The sequence below is a fragment of the Dreissena polymorpha genome, chromosome 2 (assembly GCF_020536995.1).
Source record: "Dreissena polymorpha isolate Duluth1 chromosome 2, UMN_Dpol_1.0, whole genome shotgun sequence".
Classification (NCBI taxonomy): Eukaryota; Metazoa; Mollusca; class Bivalvia; order Myida; family Dreissenidae; genus Dreissena; species Dreissena polymorpha.
This window is the reverse complement of record NC_068356.1, coordinates 29100408-29125177: the sequence shown is the minus strand read 5'-3', so window position 1 is coordinate 29125177 and position 24770 is coordinate 29100408. Positions and strand designations below refer to the sequence as shown.

At 36.4% G+C, this 24770-nt stretch overlaps 1 protein-coding gene across 1 annotated transcript; it reads right to left on the bottom strand.

The window, feature by feature from the left end:
• Window positions 1-365: 365 nt before the first annotated feature.
• LOC127866395 (deleted in malignant brain tumors 1 protein-like) lies at window positions 366-22812 on the bottom strand. The gene is made up of 16 exons (XM_052406890.1): window positions 22718-22812; window positions 22470-22500; window positions 22082-22274; window positions 19333-19523; window positions 13032-13096; window positions 11527-11609; window positions 11158-11321; window positions 10744-10894; window positions 8007-8194; window positions 6297-6444; window positions 5837-6012; window positions 5376-5532; window positions 1994-2166; window positions 1586-1736; window positions 920-1092; window positions 366-453 (listed from the first exon to the last, which is right to left on the bottom strand). The coding sequence occupies exons 1-16, from the start codon at window positions 22727-22729 to the stop codon at window positions 425-427; spliced, it is 2085 nt and encodes a 694-aa protein (XP_052262850.1). The 5' UTR covers window positions 22730-22812; the 3' UTR covers window positions 366-424.
• Window positions 22813-24770: the final 1958 nt, after the last annotated feature.

Genomic DNA, 24770 nt, shown 5'->3' with positions numbered 1-24770 from the left:
TTCACGTTACGTGCAGTATAATCATGTACATCAACGCATTAAACATCGAAATTTTGGCCAAGAACATAGGCTTATTAAATAAAGTAATTCTCATGTGATTCACATTGCCATGAGCAGCATAAAAACTGTCTTATGCACTAGTTGAAATTCCTGAGAAAAATTGTTTTAAAACGTTAATTGAAGAAAAGCACCACATACCGGTGTGATTACATACATTAACATTCAATTGTGAACCCCACAAAGTCACGTGATCCTGCACCCTGTTGTCGAAGCGTGCACAAGTTCAAATTTCCTAAATTGTAATTGGATTGGCCGATAATAATTAATGCGATAATGTCAGACATGAACAAAACAACAACTGCATGCACACTTTATCAAAACGACATTTATTTAGGACAACATGAAGTATGACGACACAGAATCTTCAACCAACGATGGACGGCTGGCAGCTTGCTGGAAAACACGAACAAAAAATAAACTGGTACATATTTACCTATTACGTTAAAAATATATGCAGTCCGAAATAAGCGTATTTTATAATTTTTATTTAACGATGAATTTCTCTTGAAAGTTTCATTCGCAAATTAAAGCTTTCTTTTATAAAATATGCATACCATGTTCTGTAAATATTCAATTCAATTATTGTATAAATTATAATGAAGTTAACATGTGCATGTAGTATACATGCTCTTCAAAGTTTGAGGAAACACATATATAAAGTCCACATCAAGCGATTTTACGAAATGCATTTTAACGTTTAATTAAATATTTGTACAGTACATATCATTTACAAAGACGGAATAGTCTATGACAAAAGAAACTATTCAGTGTCAAATCGTTAAACTTGTATTTTCTCTTTTTACTCTACCAGTCCACATAATATGCACGCTAGATGTTATTAAATAGTAACTTTTCATACGGCAGCAATCAACTCCTATGTCCTGGTTGTGAGTGCAGTATTTCGACTGCCACGTGGGGTTACACTGACCCAAGGTCGTCTCCAGGCCGTTACATTGGAGGTCAGTCATCACCATGGGAACGTGGCTGTCCGCGGCACCGAAATGAGCCCGCGTGTAGGCCACTGCACGCTCACTTGGAATGAACATGTGGAAATACTTGTACTATAAGGTAAGTGGATTAATATTATATATGAATATATATCAAAGTACAGTTGTCTATAGTATATAGTAGCACTGAACACAGTTTACAACTCACAATTTACACAGCGTATAACATATTCTTCTTCAAATACGAAACTGAATCTTTAAATTACAGTATGACTGAAATTAACAAATGAATTCTTCATGTATCATCTTTTGCAACATTAAAACTAACACCATATTCATTCGGATGCATATGCTTGTCAGGGAAGGGGACATGTATTACATTTCACATGAAGTTGTGACATTGACCGTTCAAAATGGAGCACGTGATTGTGTACAACACACCGCATAGTAATAGCTAATATTAATTATAAGTTGTATCTAAATTCTCACATGATTTGAAAAGATACAGAGCGGACACGATCTCCCACGACCTTTTGATGAATAACCTTCATGAAAGACTTCTTCTTGGCCATACTTACGGGTTTTGGAAGCCCATAATCCTGCAGATGACGACGGCGTCGGTGCGGTCGAATGAGTTGTCGCATATCGTGCCCCATTGTCCGGCGTGGTAAATCTCCACCCGACCCGTGAAGTTGTTGGAGCCGCCTACCAGGCGAATCTTCTCAGATGCTGTCAAAACACGCTAATATATTGAAGTCGTTATAATGTTACTATACGACGTGAAACGAGACTTAAACAAACACTCTACAAAATCAATATTTCAAAACAAGTTTAGTATGATCTACTGGAAAATTGCTTTCAATATATATTTTTTTTGCTCGAATAGAAAACATTGCATTGAATTCATCATCCACATTCGAAATAAAAACTCGAGACCAAAATAGCATATTCATGGTAGTTTGAAACACAACTCAATCAAAACTGACCACCGAGACAGTTGACAAACACATCGTTGTCATGGCTACAGCTCCTAGTGGCCGGCCATTGGCCACCGCACTGACCAATGCTGCCCTCGATGCCATTGCACGCTAGATTGGTTACCGTTATCTCCCCCAAGCCCTGGGCGTATGTTGGGCCGTGGTACCAGTAGGCGCTTGTCCTATAATACAACAATTATGATTGGACGTCAGCATAGCCGTTGATCTGTGTCTTTACCTTTTTGCGCTAAGGACCGGAAGTGTTAATTTGAAAAGTATAGAAACATTTAGGATGTTATATATATATATATTTCACCATATTTCGCATAATTTAAAAAATCGGACAATGCAGTCGAATTCAGTGAAATTAGCCCATCGAAAATATATAGAAACATACAATCACAAGTGATTTGTAAACGCGAGGACCTTTCTAAACTGTGATATAGTAGAACTTTAAAAAGTTAATTGACGATTTTGCCTTCGTGACGAGCATATTGCAACAAACGCATATAACTAATTACATAAAACAGTTGCGTTCGAAATGTATAAGTTGCCTCATTAACAAACATATTGGCTACAGGTCGATCTACTGGATATATTTAAGTGTATTCAAAAGAGTTGTAGCCCATGTAAAGGAGGTAGTGCTAAGAACAGTAGATGGCGCCAATACACAAATATTATTTAACAGTCGTTGCGCATTATTATCTTCACACGACTTTAACTTTGTATAAACTGTTTCTTTTTCAAATAATACTTTTTTCTTCGACGTAAATACGTCATTGCAAATTTACACAGGACTTTAAAAGAAAAACATGTTTTCAAAAGCCTTGAAGTTTTAGCACGCAAGTGAATTTATAGACTAGTTTCGTTACAACAATTGTTTCATTTTTTTAAGAGTCGGACACTTGACTGAATTATAGTTTTTAATAATTGATGTTTTTAGCATTGGTTTGTTAATATTTCAGAACACTGTTACATCCGAAAATATTTTGATATTACATTCTGCAAACAAAATACTTCCTTGCAACCAAAAGTCCCCATAACTCGTCTGATAAAATATAGCATGAAACAACAACTAATCCAAGATTATGAACATGTCTACCTTTACAACTGTTATATAGAAACTTGAATATGTTCTACGTTTTAATTCTACTACCTTTGTTCCATAAATATTTGTACAATGCTATGTTGTTTACTTTTAACTTGAATACATTTGATGCACCATGGTAAACAATTCGAAGCCAAGTGACACAGTGCGCTGCTTGGAAAATCTATGCAATGTTCACACACAACCTCCGCGCAGAGATAAAACTGGAACCAGCCTTGCTGGATCAAATTGTATATAACAGCAGGGTACGACAAGCCTGCGTGGAGATGCGTTCAGACAATGTTCTGACCTGATAAGCCGTAACGGAAAAGCAGGTAAACAATGCTCACTTACACGTCAATATTCTTGTGCAAATGAACCAAATTAACGTTAAAACAAAGTTGCAATAATCCAACTCCCAGCTATTGCCCCTCCGGGTCGATGGGACGGCATTTTCCATGTCAAGTCTCCCGCTCGAAATCTGGGCGGTACTTTAATCGGTAATATTAGCTACACAAACTATTTTCTGACATAAAAAAACACAAACAGATCATATATATTACTAATGCGCAAATTAAAACACCTTACGTGATGTGGTATGCTCGCATAATAATGATATTAATCCAAAGTTTCAAACACGTTAACGGTTTATGAAAATGTGTAAGTTTTTGCAATGTAAAAAGCCGAGTATTCTGAAAATTCCCATTTCGAAAATACGCTATCGATTATCTCCGGAATCCCCCGCGAGATAGATCTCGTGTCTAATCAACCAATCGTTATACACCGACTTTCTACGGAACCTCCGTAAGAAAGATCGAATCCATAGGCGCTCGATGGCAATGTTTATTTATTTTTATTTTTTTATTTTTTTTTTTTTAGTTACCCGTTCTTTATTATAATGTGTACACATACTTAATCAATAAAAATCTTCCGACAAAACGTCTTCTTAAAAACAAGATATGTGTTTGTCAGAAATACTATGTCCCCTTTTGCGCCGCTTTGAAGCTATATATTTGACCTTGAAGGATGACCTTGACCTTTTACCACTCAAAATGTGCAGCTCCATGAGATACACATGCATGCCAAATATCAAGTTGCTATCTTCAATATTGCAAAAGTTATTGCAAATGTTAAAGTTGGGGCAAACAAACAAACAAACACACAAACCAACAGACAGGGCAAAAACATTATGTCCCCGACTATAGTGGTGGGGGACATAAAAAGATAGTTCGACTATGTACATAGATATTGACAAGGTAAGCCACTCGCCATTTTCTCAACCCACGGAAGTGCGTCATTACCCATAATTAAATCACTGTCACCCCGCTCGCTTATTGAAATGCGCGCGCAGGCCGGGAACCTCGCTCTTTCTCCATCTACTTTCAGTTTCAACAGGTTTCAACAGAAACCTCCACAGGCGATGCGATAAATCCCTTTCACTATTGTTTCTCTCACTTAATGGGGTAATCAGCAAAATATCATGTAAATTGCATACACATGAATCATTCCTTACCAATTGTTTAACTTAATTTCGTCTGCCATGGTGATTTCCAGAAGAAAAAGAATCAGCGCGTCGAAAATTAAATCTGGCGCCAATAGTGTGTATTGGCTGTTGTTGTAGAGAAAGAGCGAGGTTCCCGGTTAAAAAATTGTAAGGAATGATTCATGTGTATGTAATTTACATGATATTTTGTTGATTACCCCATTTATTGCGCGCGCATTTCAATAAGCGAGCGGAGTGACAGCGATATCATAGATATAATTATGGGTAATGACGCACTTCCGTGGGTTGAGAAAATGGCGAGTGGCGTACCTTGTCAATATCTATGTAAATAGTCGAACTATCTTTTTTTTTAAGAAGACGTTTTGTTGGAAGATTTTTATTGATTTAGTATGTGTATGTATTATAATAAACAACGGGTAAATAAACAAAATATAATAATAAAATAAAAACATTACCATCGAGCGCCTATGTTCAAAACTTCGACTTAGAGGTTATTATAAACTTTTTGTTTTGAGCATTTATCCACAAACAACACGCAAATTGATATCGATTGTACAGGTATTGTGTTTGTAACGCTGTTTTAGGTTGATTAAATTCGAATTTAAAGACAAACTTGAGACTTATTATTTTGATATTGAATTTGGTGTAATCAAGAAGAACGATGAGCTGTACGTATGTACCCATAAAATCTTAGAGCATTCAAGAAGAACTACGTTAAAACACTACTTTGAATACTGGTAATTTCTATAACAATTTGGTATTATAAATTGTTTTATCTGAAAACAAGCGGAAACTATTACGGAATGTTGTTGTATCCGAGCATACGGCAGACGACAACCAAGTCGAGGCGGTCGAAGTTACTGGAGCAAACGGTTCCGTACTGGCTGTTGTGTAGGATCTCCACGCGACCGACCCCAGCCGTAGCGTTTCCATCTCCGCCAAGACGGATGGGAATAACTGGGTATCACAACAACACCGCGGGTATAAACACGTGTGGAATACAGACATCAGAATATCGGTAATATGTCTTCTGCTTTATTAAAAATAAAAATCCAACATAATGTAGGACTTCCATTTTTTTAGGAAATCGATCAACTAAGCGGTCGTTCTACAAAATTATTTATGAACAAATATATGCTTGACAACTAAGTTCGTGTTATTATACGACGATGTAATTTTTTTAACACCGGCTAACACAGCTTCTGAGTGGTACACTTGTTGTTATACATTGTTAAGTGTATGCATAGTCTGTGTTGCTTACCTCCATCGCAGTTGACGCCGACGTCCTGATTATGGTCGCCGGGGTTTGTCTTGGGCCACCAGTTGCCCCCACACAGCCCGATGTCGGACTCCATGCCGTGACAGGCCAGGTCTCGCACGAGCACCTCCCCGATACCCTGACCGTAGTAGCCGTTAGGCATGTAAAACGAATTGGCCCTGAGGAAATATACTGTATGTGAACATTCATAGGTAAACACGCATCTTCTAGACAACCATAATGCGCATATAATTACTGTTCAAGGTTTTCAGAATAAAGCAAAACTTTCCACTGAAACTGGATTTTTGTAAACAAAAAACTTGTAGTCATCATAAAATTCAATAAACGGAAAGTGTCGTCCCTGATTAGCATGTGCGGTCAGCTCAGACTAATATGGCACGAAACTTTACGCACATGTATTACATATGCTTATAAAATCTTTAAAAGCAGGAAAGGAACTCACGAATATTCGTATCCGAGCATCCTACAGACTACCGCGAGATCGTGGTTGTCGAAGCCGTAGCTGCTGACCGTGCCCCAGTGGCCGTTATGTAAAACCTCCAGGCGACCGGATTGCTCGGACACTCCATCGGACAACCGAATTAGGGTTTCTATTGGGAGCCACATAAGATGAGTAACACTTTAAAATGTGTTGTATTTATCATACAGCTAAATAATTTTGTTAAAGAAGGAAACGCAGGATGTCGTGTCAAGTTGTGCCTTACGTGCCTACCAGCTTTTGCACAGCAACTAAATGCTCAAGGCGTACTACTTTTTTGGTATTTCACTTCCGTTTTTAGGTCAAATGAAGTTAAGACTTTAAGACAATTAAACTCGTAAAATTGTATCAACATCTTCATCGATTTGTTCTTAATTATTAATTTAGTCATTAATCCAATACAGCGTTTTTAAAACTTGTAATCAATTTAAATAGTGCCAAAAGAATAGTTGTTCATCGACTAACCGTTACAATATCAGTTTGTATAAATGTTGTATTATGGTTTACGCGGTTGTTGGTACACATGCTCTAAGTTGACAATGGCAGCCATCCTTGTTTGTGTTCTTTGGTTTGGTGAATCCAGAATTAAAGTTTGAACAAACTTTCGCTCTACTTGAGTGTGTAATACTTGGAATACTGATTGAATTTGAATCGAGCATATGTCGATATTTTGTCTTGTTACTCTGCGTTTGTATGAAGTTGTTGAGGACTATTTCGCGTTGCGTAACCATGACATATCACAAATTATTTTGATAATACTACGCACGTTTTGAATCAGTTACTTTTATCTGTTTTGGCAAATGTCATTACAATTAAACGTTAAATTTTAGATTACATCACCAACGAATTTTTAATATTGTAGGATATATATAACATTGTGTTAGTGTCTTTATTTTCTTGCATCCAACTCGTATCGGAAAGGCCTACACGGCTGAGAACGCCTTGCCATGTAAACTTTCAAGTACACACAGAAACTAACACAATAATCTTTATATGTTTGTGTATAAATCTATATTTCTTAATCCTAAAGTGTATTAATGTGTTGTGAATACAAGTCGCACGAAAATTCAATCTAGATCTCAAACTTAAAATATATTAGCCAATAAGAGTTTCCATGTTATAAATAATATACTTAGTTTTCGTTTAAAATCTAACACTAAGCTTCCAATTGTTGGTACTAGGTTACACATGCCCAATTAATTTCCTTCTTTGTTATATATAGAATTCGCAATTTTTTATCTCAAATTTCACCATGACCGAGCGATAAGCCAATATATAACTATACATGACTGGAAAGGTGGTTTCATAAGCTTACAAAAAAACTGCATTTGAAAAAATTCTATACGGCGTAACTCAAAATAATTACCTTACAACATATGAACCGGTCTTGACAGCTACCGGCAATGCCATTTGAAGGCAAAAACCATCCCCTACTATTGAGGCTGGCAACCACTAACATACAAAGAAATGCACAAATCAGGCCTTTTGCCCTGTGACTTACACATGTACCTTTAAACTGATACCTAAACTCTTCATTTCAAATACATCTTTGAAATCTTATGCACCAGGACCTGCATCATATGTACTTAGTAGCAAACTGACTGCATGTAACCCCCCAAATTCCACTTCCGTTTAGGATTATGTAACCTACTATATGTGGGTTGAGGTACGTACGGCCGTTACAGTTGACCCCCGCGTCCTGCGTGTGCGAACACCCAAAGGAGGAGCTAGATCCCGGGGGATTCCACTCGTAGGACCGGCACGTTGAGATATCGGACTCGGTGCCGTCGCAACGCAGCTGGTTAATAACGATGTAACCTTGACCCTCGCCGTAGTAGGCGTATCCGTAACCAAACGCATGCCTAAACCAGTACCATAAACCAAATACTAAGTTATTTATCATATAGCCAAATGATTTGGTAGAAGGAAACTACGTGTGTCACATGAATTTAAATGCATTGCAACCTGTACAATGCTATTTTATTTACAATTCGGACGACTTTTGACATTATTAAAGGGGCCTTTTCATAGATTTTTAGCATGTATTGAAGTTTGTCATTAAATGCTTTATATTGATACATGTAAAAATTGGATCTGACAAGCTCCAAAACAAAAATAAAAATTAAAGAAAGAAAAAAAAGTAACCCTTCTATTAGGCTCGAACAACTGACCCCTGGGGTAAAAGTCTTACGCTTAGACCACTCGGCCATCCGTGAGCGTACAATGAGTTATGTATTTTATACTTTATATAAACAATCCTCGTAGTGTCACAGAATATAACGACAACAACAGAACTCTCCAAATTATTCAATCGTTTCGCGTTGCAGCGCTTTATAATTTTCAGGTTTTTAAATCGCCAAAAGATGCATATAATGGATATTTAAAGCATGGCAAATGCTCAGTATTACTGTTTAATCACAAATATAATAACTACAACGAAAAAGTGCGAATTTTGTCAATTTACCAAAAACGTGAAAAGGCCCCTTTTAGACTTGTGGACGATTTAACTAGTTATCCAAATCTTAATTAAGCTGAATGGGTCAAGTTCCCCACGGGTACTACTTCCACGTACCCCGGGTACTTTGAAGCATACTTCACCGTACACCGATGTTCACATGATACTTTTGGGTACCCCGGTATATAGTCAATATAAATTGCCGCCTTAGAGTCTTTTGATGATTTTTGCTTTGGCAGACTCTTGGCGTCAATAGTCCACTCTATCTTAGTCAATATAAATTGCCGCCTTAGAGTCTTTTGATGATTTTTGCTTTGGCAGACTCTTGGCGTCAATAGTCCACTCTATCTTAGTCAATATAAATTGCCGCCTTAGAGTCTTTTGATGATTTTTGCTTTGGCAAACTCTTGATTTATTCAGATTTATTCTGAACGCGAATTATTTCAGCTACCCGGTATACTAACAGGTACTCCACCATCTTTCCTAATAAAAAAATTCGTACCCAATTTTTTAAGTACCCATTTTTGTTCGTACCCAAATTTTTATCAATATATCACAATTTAACACATATAAAAATCGTATAATCTCCCTTTAATCTTCGGTGAAACAACAATTAAAGTGTGTACATATCCTTCTCAGTTCTACTTTCGCGTGTAACATTTGGAATGCTGATTTAATTTTTAACGATGTAAATAGATATTTTGTTTTGTTACTCTGCTTTTGCATGGAGATGTTTAGCTTTCGCGTGGCCTAACCGCGAACCGGGGAAGATCGCAAACAAAGTTGATATACCTAGCAAGGTTTTGATCCGTAAATTAAGTCAGTATAGACTATATTTAAAATTAAGCGCTTATAATTTTCTGTCTCATCAAAGAACTTTTTCAAGTATTGTTGGATTAATATAATATTATGTAAGTGTATTTGTGTACTTTTATTTGTACGACGTGTTTAAGAAAGGTTTAAAAGAAGAGGCTGTCAAGTACACAATGACACTATCTTAACATTCTTAATATACATCACCAATATTTGAGAGTTTATTAAGAAATTTAAAAAAGACATACAATTCGACTACCCAGAGATAACGGGTTTTAAATAATAATTTATGCTGACCATTAATATTTTTTGGTTAGAAAAAATAAAATTTAGAAAATTGCTACATGCTTATACCATGACAATTTTTAAAACATTCATTTGGAACAGTATTTATGTTTGTTTGTGTCATGATGAATGAGAGTAAACCATTATAGAACAGATCAGTAATTTATTATAGCAAGATTTTAATACATCTTAGTGTTTTCTCAAATAAAATAAATAGAGGATATTTGTTGGATTCGGTGGATTATCGATGTTAATTCACGAGTGATCATAGAAAATATATATTTTCTATGATCACGAGTGAATTAAAATCGATATTCCACCGAATCCAACAAATTTTCTTTTTATTTTATGCTTTTTTTCACAGTTTATATAAATTGTTAAAGAGTTAAACCAAAGAATTTCGCTCGGATAATGATGTCATTTCGTCAAAGAATGACGTCATTTCACAGTAAACAGTGGAAATTATCGATAATTTTCACTGATAATTTTCACTGTTTGAAACAGTGAAATTATCGGTTTTAATTCACTGATATTTCTCTATAAACCACCGGAAAGCATAAAATAAATATTGAACCACTAATAAATAGGAAACATACACAAAATGCATAGTTGATTTGGTGCAATCATAAAAAATTGTCGTATTTATATTTGTAGTATGGATGGCATATAAAGTGTTCTGCCTCAACACGTGTTTAGTTAGGAAGACAGTTTATCTCTAAGATTGTCGAACATACCCAAAACATGCGTGTTCGTTAAGTTCCCTAAACGAAAGATTTTAAAACTGAATACTATATTTAATACGATACTTTGTGCTCATAGTATTACAACTCAAAACTAGATACAAGTTTCCATAATTACGGATTATTGACGCCAATCATCCGGCATATGACCTGTACGGCCTTAGAGTCGAAGTTCGAGTCGCCGCATATAGTTCCCCATGTTCCACCATGCAGTACCTCGACTCTTCCGGACGTGTTAGTAGGGCCGTCCACAAGGCGTACCGGTGTTGCTTTAAAGGATAGTTTGCACACATAACGGGCAATAGCAAGTCTATGTAAAAAGTAATGTATTCATGCGGCTTCCGTTGTGCTTGCTTACATTCCATAGTTTGAGTATTTCTTTTGCGCTTGCACTTTATTTAACATACATGCATTTTATTAATTTTGTAACGTAGAAGTTTCTGCTGATATTTCGCCTTCTTCTTGCGTACTTATATTAAAAGTAAAACCTCATTCCTATGGTTCCCCAGTAAAAACTCGATTTCAAACTTACAATCACAATTGACACCAGCGTCGTTGCGATGGTTGCAGCTGGAATCAAAGGCGGGGTTGCACTCCATGATATCTGCCTCGTTACCTTTACAAGTCAGGGAGCCAATCACGATCTCGCCTGCCCCTTGCCCAAAGTGAGATCCCCTATAAGCCTTTGCGATGCCACTGTGATATAATCAGGAATAGTATTCATATATATTTACGTGATGGGCTAATTTGTGGGTATCTTCTAAATAATACAGAAATTATTTTCAAATTATATATTCATGTTTTGTCGGTAGTTTTTGCTGCATTAAATCCATTCCAATTATAGTATAAAAATATAGCGCTATTTACGGTAAGAATATGTAGATGGTCATGTGTCACTTACGTGCTGTGTAAACCCAACATGTTACAGACCACTTGTGCTTCGGAATCATCGAAACCAGTATCGCAAATAGAATGCCAGTCCCCCTGTTGTTGACAAAGAACATCTTTAAAATTTGCATACAGTTAACTAAGTAAGATTTCAAAAAATATGTTAAAACTGTTCAAGCACGAGCTAATATCGTCTAAGTTATTTTGAAATGCCCAAGTTTGCTTTCTTCCTGATTCAATATACTTTAATAAGACGGAAAACAACAAACCAGACACATTAATTGAATTAATGTCAACATGTAAAGCCCGTTGTCAAGAATGCCATTAATAAGTTGTTGTTTTTTAAATCACAATGTTACATTGACTAGATAAACCTGTAAGGCATGCTGGGTCAAGTTTTAAACTGCCTTTTGAATATTTAAGTTACAATACAGCATTGACTATTGACCTTTACGTATGACCTAGACCTTTGAACTAGCGACACTGGTCTTTCACACAACGAATTGTTACCAAATGGTGAACATTTAAGGCCAGTGTGGCCAGCTATTTTTTTATTGCCCTATGAAAGATGAAGTTGCAGTCTGCAGTAGCTGCATGATTCCCATGATTGAGCATTGACCTTTTGTAACTGTGATCCTGATTTTTTTTAGCTTCATGCACATATCTTGTTAAAGACACGCCGACTCCACATGGTGAAATTTTTGTGCTATTGTAAAACAGCCTGATGAAGTTCGAAGTTTATTGTCCGAACAAGCTGTATTATGCCCATATTTAACCTTTTACCTTAAATTGTAAGACATAAAGCTTGCAAGCGAGATGTCATCTCCACCTAATAAATATGTTAGTTAAATTAATTTCAAATTGCTTTATGGCGAGTATGGTTACAGTCGGGACAATCTGTATAATGTTTGATTGGCGAATTACCTCTAAATGAGACATTAACCTTGAGCTATAGATTTTGGTATTTAACGCGATATGCCGTCACATGGTGAACATCTGTGGTAACTTTAGTTTCAAAATGCCTATTAAATGCAGACATTAACGAATATGCTGTATTATGCCCAAATTTGACATAAAACCATCTTAGTATGACCTTGACGTTAAAGTTGCATACATGAATCTTACACGCGGCGCGCCATCTCCAAATAGTGAACATGTGTGGTAATTTATTTTATACTGCATGGTGAATTACAAAGTTACGATCCGGCACTATTTACTATGCACAATTAGACTTTTGACCTTGTCTTTTAGCTATGGAAACGGGTCCTACACTCCAAACTACGTCTTTACATCGTGAAAATGTATAATAAGTTATTTTCAAATTGCTTGATGAATGCTAATGTTACAGTCCGGACCGGCTAGGACGGATGCAGGCAAGCACCTACGCAAGCACGCACCTACACTAAACCGCTGAAAGAAAGTGAGCTCATTAACAAGTTAATAATATGTTTCGTAGTTACTATATTATTAAATCAGCTTTTTTTCTTTCCGAAATATGAGTCCATGGATCAACGTTACCTTAATAAACATCTCCACACGCCCGGAATGTGACGTGTCGCCGTCCTGCAGTCGCAGCTGTGTACCTGTGACAGTCAGTGGACATTATGGAACGGAATTTAGGTAAAAATTACATCCGTCTTTATGACTGTGTCATGATTTTTGACGATGCGAACAGCATCGTCCAAGGTATCATAACCGTAAAAAAAAATTTGTAAAAGACCGAGCCCGTCCGATTGAGATAACTCGATTTTTCAGTTACTTCCCTTTTGCATTCGCCACTGCGTAGGAGATTGCTCGTCATTGATAACATTCTCCTAGCAGAGTTGTCGTTCGTGATTCAACATTCAACAATAATAGTGAGAGTCTCGATTCAAAACTTTCTTACTGCATAAATTGGCATGTTTCGCTATTTAGAAGCTGTCATTTAGGATATATCAATTATTAATTCACTAAATCTCCGCTTATGACAACAATAGTTGGAATTCGAAGGATATATACTCGATGTGAATGAAGGACTTTCTGGATCGTAACAGCTTGACACGACAAAACTGGCATACTGGTATTTTTAGTTATCAATATAAGTCACATTGTGCTTTATAAATTGTATTCGAGCATTTTGCGACTTATTGAATGACTGTGATACCCGATATCAACATTTCATCGGGGATTTGCAGATCAACAAGCTGTCCTGAAATTCAACATTGATTTCAAACTCTTTACTGGTTTGTACTATTTCTTAGTGTTAGTACTTTTTATCATTTTAAAGTTAAATGAACTGTGTCACAGTAAAAGAGACATTAAGGCGATTGTGGCTAGTTTGGATCTAGATCAGCCTGCAGTCGCTTGAAAGCTGTTTGCTTAAAAGCGTTTTTCTGACAATAACAAATAATTTAATTGGATACTGATTTGACTGCGCTTTTCCTGTGACCTGGCTCAAATAATAGAATTGCCATTAATCAAATTATTTATTTCGAACATTAATCAATTGTTTTTCTTGTCCCTCGGGATCAATGACTCCAGCACTTTTCTGTTGAGAATTGAATACTGCTAAAGGCGATGCTAGGGGGCGTGAGAGATGTTGCACCTTCCAGTATCGCTCGATTGTTCATTGTCGGCTCGGGTACTACGTACATGTACCCCGGGTACTCTTAAGTATACTTACATGTATCCCGGGTACGGTAAATATACTAAAATGTACCCGGGAAATTTTACCCTAAATCCGTCGTTGTCGACTATTTTTTGTAATAATTATATATACACATCAGGGCTTAACACTAACTTTTTTTCAACTAGCCCGTTCGGGCTAGTAAATGCAGAACCTACTAGCCCTGACCAATCTTTCATGTGCCCTGACCCAAGTATTATAAAAACCTTTATATTAATCATTCAACTTGTATTTTCTTGTGCTTGGAGATGCGCAATTATGATTAAATCATTCTTATTAGCTTGCCTTACTAATGCTATTGAATTCAATATTCATCTATTTAAGAAATCTATTTGTAATCTTCACGCCATTTCTGGAGAAATTTTCTTGTTTTTTTATTTCCTCATACTTTCTCTTACTTTCCTCCTTCCCTTTTCTTTTCGTATCCGAGGAACCCCCATCCCCACCCGTAAAGCCAAACTTAAACAACGACATGAACGTTAAAACCTTTTTTTACATAGATTGCCGGGTTACCGTCTTACAAGAAATGGTAAGTGAATCTTAGCAAAATAACGTGTTACGGTAGTTGTAACAATTGTACAGGGTTAACTCTCTACTAAAAGCCGCGATCGACCATTAATATTAGTTTTGCTAATTGAATTGCGTAAAAAATATTGTCAAAACACTTCTAATCTAAATAAAGTCTCTATCTTCCTCTAAATGGATTTATTAATCGTCTAAAGGATGGAATATTTTTTCCATAATGACAACAAATTAAAATTATTTAAAATTGATAAATAACTATTAATTTTATAGTTACTTTGTGTTAATGTCGAGTTTTATACCTTCATCATTCCGGACGATCCTGGGCGATCCCGGCTTTTAGTTTCAAACGTATTTTCATTGAGAAAACACGTCACTTCGAGGAAACCAATCAAAAACCGTGTCTAGCGGCATTCCGTTTAAAAATAGGTACCGTAATTACTCTATGTTTTCGGACACTCTAAGTTTTTGGACACCCCTTTTTTTAGCAAAAATAATTATTTTACCAGGAAAACCGCCGGGGATTTTCTGAATTGTCGGCCTCTTTTTGATTGCAATCAGGGGGTTCCGAATCTATTTCGAGATACGATCCGTTTGTTGTCTCCGAACTCACTCTGGGATTAAATTGTCATCTGATCGTACTGTATTAAGATTTTTGCATCTTTGAAAAGCTTATTTAAAACGCAGTTTATTGATATAGAGTACCCAGGGTATATTTAAGTATACTTAAGAGTACCCGTGGTACATTCAAGTAGTACCAGAGCCGACAATGTCCAATCGAGCTCCATTATCCCTCATGAACCGACTCAAAAAACCGAGTCGGCAATATTTGACATAATTTTTGGTTTGGTTGCTCTCGAGGGATCGAAAATTTCAGAATCTTCCTAAAAGCCTCACGGGTTTGATCCCCAGAAGCGACATTGAAAACTAGCATACTTTGTTATCTAAAAGGCTGCTAAACCTGATATAAAATGATAATGTGAATTTTCTCTCACATGATGTTCATCAGTCATATTATATAAAAACTTACAGCAGTAGTAAACAACTGGACAATAATTAATGAACGCATCTTTCATTTGTCTTTGACACTTTGATTTTGACATGGCCTAGATTTAAATATGTGACTGAACTTTACCAAGCACTCTTGTAACAGAGCTAAAGTTTAAATGTACCATTGAAGATCACCTAAATCCAGATTTGCTATTATAGACGTGTGGAAAGTTTTAAGGGTGTGACAAGTAAGCAAACATTGGTCATTACCCAGAGGCCACAACTGATCTATGACTGTATTAAAACAAGAAAAATCAGTGCCTGATTGAGATTTTGTTAGATAGTTCAATAAAAACTAATTTCATAAGCCTGGTAACAGTTTAACGGTAATGCTACCAATGTGTCACACCAGGGCCTTGAATTTGAAATCCAGGACATGCATGGTCATTTCTTCATGAAATCAGGACACACAATTGTTTTTTAAGTCCTTAATTGACCTGGCTATAGTTCTCAGATTATTATAAGCTCAATCAGTATATTTATATCATTATTTATGCTTTGTGTATTGTAAACATATACACAATCATGCAGTTACATGATAGCAATAAATAATATCAAAGCTACCCATACTATAAAGGTCATTGACAAAGCCTATGGTCAAAATGTGAACACATTGAGTGTAATCGCCCTCTCATGCCAGCAAAAACAACACGTTGACAGGTTGTCATTTTTGACAGTTCTACTTTCATTTTGTGATATCAAACTATTAACAATAATGTGGCTGAGAAAAATATCGCCATTGCTTTTTATGCACCCGGTAGGGTGGCCTATATCAGTTGAACTGTCAGTCAGTCAGTCAGTGTGTCAGTCTGTCCGTCCGTCTGAAAACTTTAATGGCCATAACTTTTTATATATTGAACATAGCAACTTGATATTTGGCATACATGTGCATCTCATGGAGCTGCACATTTTCAGTTGTAAAAGGTGAAGGTGAAGGTCATCCTTCAAGGTCAAATGTCAAATATAAAGCGTCTGTCTGTCTGTCCAAAAACTTTAACATTAGCCATAACTTTTTCAATATTGGTGTGCATGCGTATCTCATAGAGCTGCACATATTGATTGGTGAAAGGTCAAGGTCATCCTTCAAGGTCAAAGGTCAAATTTTGCAATATTCAAGATAGCAACTCCATATTCGGCATGCATGTGTATGTCATGGAGCTGCACATTTTGAATGGTGAAAGGTCAAGGTCATCCTTCAAGGTCAATGGTAAAATATATGGCTTCAAAGCTGCGCAGCAGTGGGCATTGTGTTTCACAAACACAGCTCTTGTTTAATATATTTTCTGCACATTTCTTCAAAAAACTTACATCAATACACAATTTTCTTCGTTAATTCAATCATTCCTGACAGACTTGTGTACATATTTCGCTTACATTTTGACGCGCGTAGGTAGGACCGCATTACCGCTTCCGAAATGTGTATTCATACCGTTCCCCCAATTTTTTTTCCGTACCTAAAATTTTTCGTATCCAATTTTTTTTCGTACCCAATTTTTTTTTCATCCCCAATTTTTTGTTCGTACCCAAATTTTTTTCGGTCCCAATGTTTTTGTTCCCAAATATTTTTTCGTACCCAAATTTGTTTTCATACCCAAAATTTTTTCTCAAAATTTTTGTACCAAATTTTTTTTTCGTACCAACATACACAATTGTGGTGATTGTGGTGATGTAGATAAACTAAACTTGATGCTTTTATAGCCATCCTCTCAAAAGCATCGTCACACCAGTACTGTCAGTACTTTGATTTATGGTACTTTCAGTTTGTATGTAGACAACTTTTCATGTTTGATGGCACATCGTTCCTTATGACGAATGTCTTTTTACATTCGGCTTAATGATATCATTTATACGTACAGATGCAACATGCTTGTTCATAAATTGCATACTAGGTATATATGTGTATGTTGGTAAAACGCGATGGCAAGATGTGAGTTTCATCCAAGCACAACGCAACATACAATCACGCATGATACAATGATTTCAATAGACAGTCGTTTCGAAATGCTACGGACCACGGGTATTAGGCGCGTGGTCAAGTCACTTTAACACTATCAATATGTCATCAAACAACTTTTTTGGGAAAAAACGTTAAAGCAACGTTGGAAAAAAAACGTTGGGAAAACTTTCATACAGACCATTGGTACAACCAAACTGCAACGTTCGAATGCAACCTAAATACAACGTTGCAGCAACGTTGGATATTGTGAAAACCAAACTGCAACGTTTGAATGCAACCTAAATACAACGTTGCAGCAACGTTGGAAAAAAACGTTGTAGCAACGTTGGAAAAAAACGTCGGGAAAACTTTCATACATACCATTGGTACAACCAAACTGCAACGTTCGAATGCAACCTAAATACAACGTTGCAGCAACGTTGAATATTGTGACAACCAAACTGCAACGTTTGAATGCAACCTAAATACAACGTTGCAGAAACGTTGGAAAAAAACGTTGAAGCAATTTTGGAAAAAAAACGTCGGGAAAACTTTTATATAGACCATTGGTACAACCAAACTGCAACGTTCGAATGCAACCTAAATACAACGTTGCAGCAACGTTGGATGCCAACTGGGAAACTGCAACGTTTGAATGCAACCTAAATACAACGTTGCAGCAACGTTGGAAAAAAGCGTTGAAGCAACGTTGGAAAAAAAACGTCGGGAAAACTTTCATATACACCATTGTGACAACCAAACAGCAACGTTTGATGAAACGTCCGGGTAATGTTTTGTATGCAACGTTGTGGCAACGTTCGGTAATGGTTGCCGACACTGCGACCTAAATATTACGTTGCAGCAACGTTCGCACAACGTTTGATGCCCACTGGGAAGCCTCCAAGGAGAGCTTGGATCCAGAAGGCCCGAAATGCGCTGTAAAACAGCAAAGCAGCCGGACCGGATGGAATTCCACCAGAAGCGCTTGAGACAGATGTTTTCGCCACAGCAACCATGCCGCAACTGCACGAAGTCTGGGTAGATGAAAGAGTCCCACTAGATTGAAAAGGGACACATTGTAAAAATAAAAAATAAAAACTCGGACCTTGCAAACATTGGCGCGACATCATGCTGCTATCGATGCCAAGCAAAGCAATAACGACGTTGACTTCCTCCAAGCGTTCAACAGTGTCGACAGAGAGGCCATTAGGTCACCTGCAAACCAGGATCCCATCGGGCAGCAGATTGCAAGGCAGAAATGGAGGTGGATTGGCACCTATCGAAAACGTCCACAAGACATAACACGAGATAAGTCGGTCTCCAAGATCTCCTGAAGGAATCGTGTTTTGGGAAAGCTTAAAAAAGCCGCGCTGAACAGATGACGTTGGAGGACTGTTGCAGTTGCTCCACACGGAACTCAAAGGGATAAGTCACGTTAGTCAAGTCAATTCCATGTGAATATATTTTTATGGAAAGTGCAAATTTAACTTAATAAGATAAGTAGGTCTCTATGTGTACATTCCACTATATATGACTTGTATGTATTATGTGCGTTATATTTATAGTTTTTATACGATACACATTAACATGTAACAAGCATAAATTGTAGATCTGCAAAATCAAAAACATACTTTACAAGAACTTACGTTCACATGATAAAGCCACGTCGTATCCCTGGTAACCAGCGGACGGTGAAAACGAGTTCGACCATCCTCGACACTGCGTCAAATCCGGTTCCGTTCCTTGGCAGTTGAATTGTATGTTCACCAAGCCTTGACTATGTAGCGACCCAAACAATTTGTTACCATTACCAGGACCAAACGCGTATGCTGTTAAACTGAAACAGGCACCATGTGTGAATGTACAGTAAAACCATGCATGAACCAAAACTGATTTTTTTAAGAAAATTAGGTCCGTCATTAAACGTTGGCATCCAGGTTTGTGAAGATCTGTTGAAAACGGTTTGATGTATACAATGTGGACACGAGTAGAAAGACTAAGAATGCATTAATTATCTAAACAACACATAATTATGTTTTTCGCAGATTTAAAAAAGATCACTCGATTATTTCTTTTCAATTCTTTATATAATAGTGTTTATAAAAGATTACCATTTGAGAAAATTAAAAAACAAACTATTTTAGACTGATATAAGTCGTCAAATTGTAAACATTGGGTACTTTTCTTACAGTTTTAAGATCGGATGAGGTGTAAGACAGTGATGTCCATGGGTATCGGCTTCATTTATAATCGTAATAGATTTCTTATCACATTATATAAATCAAATCCAAATATAAATGGTACAGTTTTTCAACCATGCGAACAAATCAAACGGTCATTATTTTCGGATGACGCAATTCTAGCTCCTTTTACAACTTGATAGAATCACGTATCCTGTTTGGAAAAATATCAGGTCTAAAACTAAACACATGTAAATGCGCAGTGCAAAACGAAATTAATTATATATGCGACAAAAACGCAAATAAACTTCCATAAGATATCATATGAAGCCTCACGTTCGGCATAACATTCACAAACAATGGTATTGAAACAATGCTGAAAAACATACCTAAATTACAGAAATATATAAACAGTATTAAATCACGACAACACCGAAATCTAACCTTAACAAGCAAATTCGTTGAATTGATATACCCCGCCAAAAAAATTGGTTTATTAATGGGTGGTAATCCCTTGATAAACGGTATAATCCTTAACAATTATTAAGTGTATGGTAATTGTTTTATGCATTAAAATTCTCTTCAATGTATATATATATATACCCATTAAGTTTCATGTTGTAATCTTATAGCGTATATGAGAAAATACATCATACATAAACAACGAAGGTCAATAACTCATGTTTAAGAAAGTTAAGGGTTACGATTCTTGTACTAGGCTATTCTCCATACTAATATCTATACACCCACGAAGTTTAATGTTGAAATCATGTATGGCATCTGAGATATGACCCTGAAAAGTTACATCATAAAAACAAAGGGCAATAACTCTTTGAAGAAAGTGTAGGGTTATGATTCTTGTGCATGGCTTGTTTCGTCATTGATATATATACACCCATGAAGCTTTATGTTATAAATATCTTATATAGTTTCTAAGAAATAGCTCTGAAAGACGGACAGATGAAATGACGGACGGATAGATGGAATGACGGACGGATGGATGGAATGACGGACGGATGGATGGAATGACGGACGGACGGATAACGCCAGTTCTATATCCCTCCGCCTTTGGCGGGAGATAATCGGAAAAAACAACGATATTAAAAACGTTTGTACTTCCAAAATTACTATAAAGACTAACCGTTCTACCAAACCCAGACCAATACTCATTGTTGACTTCAAAACGGCTTTTACATATTATGGGATGGCAAACTCGACATATAAATAAAACGAACACAATTAATACAACCTTTAGAGCTTACAGGTATCCAACAGACTGAAATATATTCGATCATACATTCAATCAAATGCATTTGGGTCAAACGTTTATACGTTACCACGAATTCGAACAAATGGAAATAGTTTTGTCAAACATAAACGACAAATATGGTGACTCGTTTATTTGTTAATGTAACATAAGTGATATTCTAATACTTGATATAGCAACAGAAAAGATTGTTACTCCTTCGATAACATATGCTACTTGTATGAAATACCTGCAAGAAACTTCTTGGTCTTTTACAAATAAATAAAAAAGTATACAATCACATATAAAATCTAATATAATCACAAATAACACGCAAACCAGGTAATAGAACCAAATTTTTCAAAAATCACAACAAACTATCGGTTAACACCAACAAACTATTATACACAATGCAAATAAAAATAATATCATCAAATCATCCTAATTCCAAAAACAATTGCAAAACATATTTCGAGAGAAAAAAAAAATGGAAAGACATATGCATTATGTCTTACAAAAATCGACATCGCACTTAGAGATTTTCAGTACAAATAAAAGCCTCGAATTATTGCGACCAATAAATATCTTTTTAAACGATATCCGACTCTAAGCTATGCTACATCTGCGGTGACAATGTCGAAATTATGTAAAAATACCTTTTTAGGTTGTGCAAACACATCCACACTGGAATCAGTTTTCATCCTTTCTTGAACAACAACAAAAGCCACTACATGTAAATTGTATTTATTTTTGTGCTTCGTGGAAACGACAGTGCTCTTAAGATAAACATACCCGACTGACATTAGAAATGCATGTACTAAGCACCTTATTTATCCACACCATTCCGCGCGCTTGTGGGGAGGGGGGAGACATACAAATATGCCAAATACATTTTATCCGTTATTTTCGGGTTGTGCTTTTATAGTTGCCCTGCAATTGCATCTAATAATATCACCACTATAAGCAAACCTGTTTCCGTATCCGAGCATGTTGCAGACAACCTTTGCCTCCGTCTGTGTGAAGTAGCTTGCTGACGTCGACGATATGTGCATCCAATCCCCTTTATAGAGGACCTCCAGGAGGCCCGTGGCGTTGCTAGACCCTCCAACCAGACGCGCCTGGGTAGCGTTACCATGAAAAGGAGAGTTGCCTTGGGCAAGGGCTAAGAGAAATGGATAAAAAGGGTTATAACGGCTTACTTGGAGATTCCACATTCTGCCACTAAAATATTGCATCGTTTCCGAATATAGAGCAAGATTAAATTTCAGCGTTGAACATGCAACTACATGTCTTTAAACCCTTCACCAAAAAAACCCACCACCTCTCCAAATTATACCCCAAGTGGTTTCTTTCTTACTTTGGTAAGCTAAGCCGAGCAAGAATATCACCTGAAATTGGAAATCGTCGAATATGATCACGACGTTTATCACACTTAATCGGGATAAACAAGACGAAGTATATGTTTCCTGTGACTTAAAAAACAAGCATGAAACAAATTCGGTATCCTAGCTGTAAAGGAGATGCAATACTTAATAGTATTCACTGTATTTTTAGTTCGTAGTATTATAGCCATGACCCATTACACCACAAAGTAATACAACTTACCAAACAAATCATTGTTGAACAGATCGATCTCGTGTTTTCAAATACAGGTTTGTATGACCAACTCAAATATTAGGGACAATTTCTGATAAGGTACGCTAACTGGTAGTACCGTAAAGTTGCAGAAATTTGCGCTCAACGAAATTTTCTTTTCGTCAAATTGTTATTATCAAGATTTTATTTTGCCCAAAAGGGCAAGAACATTGGTAATAACAACATAAACCCAACAAATAACCAGAATATTGAATACACGAACAACGTAAATACGTATATTTTACATTAGAAGATTAAAGTAAGTGAAAACTGTAGATGGTACTTTACAATATTCATAAGAAACAGACGGAATTGGTATGTATTGTCTATAATTACACAGCGGAAGATGAAAATTTGAAAAAGAGTGTAATTGATAACGCTTTTTTAATGATGTGTTGTGTTTGTAAAGATTTGATGAAGTCTCCATTAATTTCATTCATTTTACATTTCACAGTAAATGGTGGCATTGGCGTTCGACCTCGGGTTTGGTTATTGCATTCCATCTCAGTAGGCGTGCGACTTCTGTCGATGTATTTGAAAATCATAGTTATGCTCAGTATTATGCTAGTTATGCTCAATACTATGTTTTGGCCTTGAAATCGACTGTGACGTTGGTACCTGCCTGTCTCTTCGTTCTAGGTGTTTACAAATCATTCCATGGACGCAACACATTGATGCCCCAACAAAACATATTAGCATACAGACAAATCCACTATTTATTCTATAGTGGACGAACAGACCAAGAGCTATATTTCTGCCAATACCAGTTGTAGCTAAAAAAATTAACATCCATCTTCACATACACATTGAAAGTTTGAGCGAGGTCCGTCAAGCAGATAAATAAGTCTCTCGACCATGAAAGATAGGGAGAGATCCACTCAGTAGTTAAAGAGCAGTTGAAAACACAACATTGTGTGATTATATGTTCCATAGTGAAAAAACAGGCACATGGTAATAAATCTGCCAAAACTCGTTACCGCCTAAATTTCTGTCTTTACGATAATCTACATATATATTATGGCCATTCTACTGGGAAAGTTTGAGCAAGATCAACCCAGTATTTAAAGAGTTGTAAACACACAAATGTTGGGACAACGTATTCTTTGTTTAAGGGCCAAAATTCTGCCAAAACACGTCGTAACCTAATTCTCTGATTTTATAGTAGTTAACTGTCGGTATTTCAGATGAAATGCCCAATTACTGGAGGAAATGTTGCTATATTTTGTATCTCCGTATCATATAGTAACTTACCACAAATTATGCACACAAATGTGTCAGCGATGTGCCTTATCTGACTTCCAACTATATATGGTGAAGCGAGACGTGCAGAAGTCCTAAATAATGTAGTTAAAAGGGACAGTGCTTGATGTTTAGTGGTGTGTTGCTCAACCTTGAAAGACTGTAACTACCAAGAAGTAAGAGCAGTTGAACACACAGTTGAAAAAACCCTGACAAAATGAGTTTTGCCAAAACTCTTTGAAGCCAGTATTTCCTAATTTACGATAATCTACATATCATGATCATTCCATTGTGAAAATCAACCCAGCAGTTAAAGAGGACTTGAACAAATAATGTTTGGACTTATTTATAGCACAAAAATAATCAAAGAGACAAAGTGCCATAATTGTGCTAAAACTCGTCGCATTCAAATTTCCTTATTGACAATAATTTATATATTAAGGCCATTCAAATATGAGCGAGATCCGTCTGACACTGTAAGAGGAGTTGGAAACACGAGCTTCTGTGTGTACTGAAAAGTGCAATGCATAATGCCTCCCACTATAATATAAGAAGAAATGTTGATAAAAAGTACCTCCTTATCATCATGTTACTTGCAAAAAACAAGAAACCGTCGGAGACGTGTGATGCTCCCCAAAGTTTTTTTTGTCACAATATTGCACTATATATTCAGATAAAAGTAAACGTCTTGAGGGGCATAACTTTGGACAAAATAATACGATGGATGGTTTAGCAACTTAAAAATTGCAAAGGGCCATAACCTCTAAAGAAATAATCTAACCAG